Source organism: Sinocyclocheilus rhinocerous, unplaced genomic scaffold, assembly GCF_001515625.1.
Source record: "Sinocyclocheilus rhinocerous isolate Xijiao unplaced genomic scaffold, SAMN03320098_v1.1 scaffold559, whole genome shotgun sequence".
NCBI classification, from domain to species: Eukaryota; Metazoa; Chordata; class Actinopteri; order Cypriniformes; family Cyprinidae; genus Sinocyclocheilus; species Sinocyclocheilus rhinocerous.
The window spans coordinates 319,285-325,910 of NW_015635536.1; the positions used below are offsets into that span (position 1 = coordinate 319,285).

The 6,626-nt window shown below is 33.4% G+C and overlaps 1 protein-coding gene across 1 annotated transcript in view; it reads left to right on the top strand.

The window, feature by feature from the left end:
• LOC107747224 (renin-like) overlaps positions 1–3,189 on the top strand; it is a 10,119-nt gene extending 6,930 nt beyond the window's left edge. The window contains exons 8-9 of the mRNA XM_016561673.1: positions 991–1,089; positions 3,028–3,189. Of these exons, the coding sequence (XP_016417159.1) occupies positions 991–1,089; positions 3,028–3,189 (261 nt within the window). The remainder of the gene's footprint in view (positions 1–990; positions 1,090–3,027) is intronic.
• The last annotated feature ends 3,437 nt before the right edge of the window (positions 3,190–6,626 follow it).

Sequence of the window (6,626 nt, forward strand, 5' to 3'; positions counted from 1 at the left end):
ACCTTGTGAGTAATCAATCCACAGCAGGCTACAGCATACATGACCCTAGTTACCTGTGGTTGGCCTGGCCGTGCGTCACTCAGAAAACAACAGGCCAATCAGAAGAGAGGCTCATGAATATTAATTAGACAGGCCAAAATCGACCTGTTCTTTGCAGAGCCCCTGAGAGAGGAGCTGTAAAAATATATTGAGATGGTTTTTGGTACTTATACTGCCAATATGTATTCTTAAGGACATCAAGACTTAAAATAAAACTCCAGAAAGGTGTAAAATATGTGACCTTTAAAAGCCAATCTACTAAGAACTAGAAAAAATATGAATCCACTACTTAGCAATAGAAACTATGAAAATTGAAGAAGCCCAAATTTAAACCTTGAAAACAATTTAATGAAATCCGTAAATCTCAACAGCAGTGGCAAACCTTCAAACTTCCCAGAACCATAGAAAAATGAACTATGTGTTTCAGTTGTACATAAACAGAGAGCACATAATGCATGATGGACCTTCTAAAACATTCAGCAGTGAGAGCTGATTATACATTAGTAGGCGAATGATTATAAAATTCAACACCTTCACATTCCAAACAAACTTAGGGTGATTGATCATGTGCCAACATGGCATCCCATATACATCCCATACATACAAGCTTTTGTGAAACAATTCTTCTATGTTCAGCATTAAAACCTGTTTCTTATTGTTCTGTTTCCTTTTCCTCTTGCACAACTCCATGGGAACAGCTGCTTTGGTCTGTCTGGTGTGGCTGAGTCTCATAAATAACGTCTGAAGAGCAAATGGAATGATTGAAAGCTGATGTTTTTTTTTTCATCGCCACTTTGGTCGGTGATATTTAATGTGGAAAATGTGGTTTTCTTTCTTTTTAAGTGAGAAGTTCAAGGTCATTTCGGTTTTGCAAAATCATGCAGCACACTGTTGTCTTTGAATGGTTTAAAGTCATCACTTATTTTCTGTCTCTTTCGCCTCTGTTCACAGTACACTGTCAACTGTAATCTGGTCAAGTTGTTGCCCACTGTGACTTTTCATCTTGGTGGTCAGGAATATTCTCTCACGGAAGAGGACTATATTCTCTGGGTGAGGACTTTCTTTATTCCATTGCAAGGGTATATATTAAAGGGGTCATATGATGCGATTTCAAGTTTTCCTTTCTCTTTGGAGTGTTACAAGCTGATTGTGCATAGATAAGATCCCTGAAGTTGCAAAGACTAAAGTTAATGTGTTAATATTAATACAGTATGTCACATTTGGTCGTGATGATCTTGAAGGGCTTTAATTTATAATGTACACTGACATTAAATGAAGACAGTCATATCAGTAGCCTAATAAAGCTTATTTATTTAAGTGGGAGGCTGCCACTTTATGGGGGCTGCCATTTTTATATTACATGACCAGTGGAAAGCTTCATATTTTCTCTCAGCAACTTCCTGCTATTGGACAGTTTTGCTGTTGGAATAAATTCATTGTGGCTGACTATCATGTCTTTTGCGGGAAGCTACATCCACACTACTAGGTGTCAGTATAAATCAGATGACTTCCACATAAACAAGAACAATTGAGTGCACCTTTAATGTAACTAGGCTACAGATTATAGCGTGAACAGAAGTTTGCATAACCCCATGGTTCCCTCCAAAATGTTTGCATTTTTTCATTGGCTATTGGATTATTGCAGAAATAAGCTCTGTGACCAACAAAAGTTTATGATTCTAACACATTTAGTTTGTAAAGATAATTTTCACAAGACTAAATACAAGTGCCAGAAGGAAAAAGCTAAGGTTAGGCTATAAACAAACTACACCACGGGGGCATTAACCACCATTAAGCTTCCGAAAGTTTGAGTTGGAAGAGTTTGCAAGAACACAATGAGGTTGTAAAAATGTGGACTAGTAAGTAGTTGAGTTTTCCTGTTTAAAGAAAAGTTGGTAACACTTTAGAATAATGGTCCGTTGTTAACAAGTAACTATGCAGAAAGTAATAGGTAGTACTACATTAACACTTAACTTAATACTATTAACTAATAGAGAAGCAAGATTAACTAAGCAGTAAGTAGTAGCAAATTGAGCACAAAGGTAGTTCCTTTAACACCCAAAAAACTTTAATTTTGATTTCATGGGGACTTTAATGCCATTTCTATTGCAACTTATATGTAATTACAATGTAGCAATAAATATCTGTTATTACACATTTGTAATGAATTTTACAATCTATTTGAAGGGCAATAAAAAGATTAATACATTAAACAATTATATAAAATGTACTTTAAAATTAAAACTTTTTAATTTGACATTATTACAAAGTGCACGTTTTAAAAGTGTACTTAACTGTGTTAAAACATAATCATGAAAGTGTACTTTTTATAAACTTAAATGAACTTTTATTTAATTTATATTATGTTATCTGCAAGTAGTTTTTAAATGTATTTTAAGTGCACATACAATACAATTAAGCACACTTATTTTTCCATTTATTTAGCCACTTGTTAACAATTGCCTTTTTCACACAAACACTTTAAAAAAAAAGTGGGGTGATTACTGATGTGTTTTATGTTGTAGAATAAAATGTGAAAATATCTTGCATTAACCACTAACAAATGACCATTAATATAACTAAGCTACAGATTATTTAAATAGCTTTATTTCATATTTGCATTAAAGGGGTCATATGATGCGATTTCACGTTTTCCTTTCTCTTTGGAGTGTTACAAAAATGTGATGTTGACCTTTGTCATAAAAATTTTAAAAGCTCCCTAGTTAGAGTTGTAGTATTTTTCACAACTTCACTCAGATAATGTTACACTGTCAATCTGGCATTTCATTTAGCACTGAAGTCTGGGATCTATTCCACTAAGTGACTTTTTTCATTAAATACGAAATGCCACATGTTGTATTTGCATGCTATTCCAGATGACTTCTGAAGTGTAGCATCTGTTTTGAGATTCATCAATCTATGTTACCGCTATATGGACTTGCATTGGATTTTCTAATATCTCTTTTTTATCTTTTGTTCTGCCTATAGCAGTCAGAGTTCGGGGAGGACATCTGCACTGTGACATTCAAAGCGTTGGATGTGCCACCCCCTACTGGTCCCATCTGGATCCTGGGGGCGAACTTCATAGCTCGATACTATACAGAATTTGATCGGGGAAATAATCGCATCGGCTTTGCCCGGGCAGTTTGAGAAACACTTAATTTTCTGCTAGCCTAAATTCAGATTGCTATTACATTGACATGTACACAACACACAGGATACTTGATCTATCACAATAATAGCTGGTAACTTAAGTTATAGCTTCCTTTGTGAAGGAAAAGTTTAAGCATAATTTTAAAAAGTACTTATTATGGAAATGAAATAATTGAACAGAATATGCTTGAGTGTGAACTGAATGTAACGCTTAAATGCATGCTATTTACAAATAAATCAAGATGTATGATAGTTTCAATTTATATTAAATGCAATTACTTAAGTTGAAATTAAGAGTACTTTTGACCCACATAAGTAGGACTTAAATACATTTTTATATGTAATTTCAAAATTAGTTCTATTGCCTTTGAAATAAGATTAAAGTGTACGTTTGAATGTAGCGATAAACATTTTTGGTAAACTAAAATATACTGTCATTTCTAGTATTTGTAGTTGCACATTTGTAAGGATGAAGTTGAAATGTATTACATTTAAAATATATTAACTTTAAATTTAATATCAAGTAAAAAAGCAAGATAAAATGTTATTAAAAGATACTTATTTAAAATAAACTTAGTAACATTTAACATTTAATTTGACGTTACGCAAAATACACTTTTTAAAAGTGTATAAGAAACATAAGAAATATAAGAATCAAAGGATACTTCACCCAAAACTGAAAAATCTTTCATAATTTCCTCATCACTTGATGCTTATGAGTTTCTTTCTTTTCTTTTTCTTTTGAAGAATGTGTGTAACCAAACAGATGGCAGCCACTGACCTCCATTTTTTTTTGTCCGTATGGAAGTCAATGAATGGCTACAGTCAACTCTTTACACACATGCTTCAAAATATCTTCTTTTGTGTTCTACAGAAGAAAGAAACTCATACAGGTTTGAAACAACTTGTGGACAGAGAGTAAATGGGTGTCCTTTTATTTCATTAGTATATTATTTGCAAGGCCAGTTATTTTAAGAATTGAAGTAGACTACACATTTTCTACAATTAAGCTCATGATGATCAGAGGCCATGGCAGCCCGATCTCATGGCAATTCGTACATATTTTACGAGGTGGCTAATTCGTACGACCTCACTTGTACAAATTCATACGATTTTTGCTAAATTGTACGTATTTTACGAGTTGGACAATTCGAATGAATTTGTACGAATAAATAACATCTAAACCCGCCCCTAAACTTACCCGTCACTGGGGTCTAGACAAATCGTACAAAATCATACGAGTGAGGTTGTACGAATTCGTACAAATTAGCCACCTCGTAAAATACGTACGAATTGGTCGTGAGATAGCATTGGCCTAGTCTGACTTCAATAGAAATATGTTAGCAAATTTATTTTCCCACAAACCACAAGTCTATCAAGACAGGAAGCTGTTCTTCGGTCAGATGTGTTGTCCTCTTTCAGAAGTGTTTGGCAACAAGTTTTTATAAAGACTATTACGAACTAGCTCAGACAGACAGAGAGAGAAAAAAATATTGTTTTATTCCCTTGAGCTACTCATTGTGGGTTTCACTGACCATGAAATTTGGTTTTAGTTTTAACCAAATGTGTATAGTTTTGAAAAACGGAGTAATCAAAAAGACACACCCTTTGGACTTCCGCACCAAAAAAGTTATAAAACCAATTATAGTTATATCATATATATTTATTATAGTTATGTCATATATTACAGTTATATCATATTTAAAATTACATAAAACAAATAATCTGTACAATGCTTGCTACATAAACAAAACCCATATCCCAAAAATCCCCTTGCATTCAAATTTTCCACTATTGTAACCACAATGTACAAGTTTTAATTTGTATTATCCTCAATAGATGTGGTAGGAACTGATTTTACAGGAACTGATTAGTGCCCTACAATGTGTGAATACTGTGAACACTAAATAAACCAAAAACAACTTTAGCTGGCAACTTTACTTTTTTTTGGCAACACTTCTTTCACCTCTCAGAACATCACAATCCAAACAAGCATATGAGGCGTATGCGAGGCCAAACGAATGTCAGGATAGATAAAGATGTTTACCCCTTTTGACCATCTTCACTGTCTGTCCCGTCTCTGGAAGCTTTTACAAAAGCCCGGGGCTGGTGAACATCTTCATTACGCTAGAGCACTCAACCATATACACATATCGACTGAATTTTGATGTTTTTGTCTCTCTGTCCCAGTCTGTGTGTGTTTAGAAACTTGCTTGTCTTGCAGCGTTTCTGTTGAGAAGGTTGTGAAATGGAATGCAAGATATGATCTCCTGCTCTTTTAGTCACGCTGAAGACGCCTTCCTCAGCAGGAGCTACAGATTTGATCACTATTTTGTCTCTCGGTCTTTTTCTCTTTCCTACCATTCCTGATGCACATTCTTTAGCTGCTGTACGTTTTGAAAGAGGTTACATCAGCTATAACAGATGTCCACATCATAGTGTATTTATTGAATCATAATATTTTATTGGATAAAATATCAAATTCAAATTTTGGTTTTAAAATTTTCTAGGGTTTTAAAATGTTCTGTATTGATTTAAATGGCTCGTCAATTTTCTTTCATAGGATCACTTTACCTAACAAAAGACAGTTACTTAGGAAGTGACTATCATTTTTGGTGGGGAAACAACAGCACAGACTTAAATGGTTTTAATGGGATGTTGGGATTTCCTTTTTTTAAAGATTATGTTTCACTTTAAACATTCTGTCCTGTTTGATTAAATAACTCCACTACTGAGCTGTAGTATTGTTTAAAAATGTGGTATCTGCAATGTTTTTTGAAGAGGTTAATACTTGATAGATGATCATTTTCAGCTAGGATGTATTATGTAGTAATGCCATTTATTACATAACAAAACATTTATATTTCAAATAAATGCTGTTCTTTTGAACTTTTTATTCATCAAATAACTGTTTTTAACATTGAGAATAATAAGAAATGTATTAAATCAGCATATTAGAATAATTTCTGGAAGATCATGTGACACTGAAGACTGGAGTAATGATGCTGAAAATTCAGTTTTGAATCACAGGAATAAATTACATTTTATAATAAAAAAAAGTTATTTTAAATTAAAATACTATTTTACAACATTACTCTTTTATTCTTTTATTAATCGGAAAAATTTAGCCTTGACTTCAAAGACATCAAAACAATTTGAATGGTAGTGAATATTTATTTCTGAGAGTTTCTGACAATTTCTGAGAAAGTCTTTTATGTTCTTTTATGCTCATTAAGAATGTTCATAAAAATACTAAGCATTTTCCTTTTGAAAAACAGTATGACCCATAAAACGTATGACTCTATAATATGTTTATCTAATAAAGTTTCAAAATCAATGTTCTCAAGCAGCGGTTCTTAATCCTGTTCCTCGCGTCCCCCTGCTCTGCACACGCTCTGCATCTCTCTCTCTCTCTCTCATTCAGCTCAGCTCCA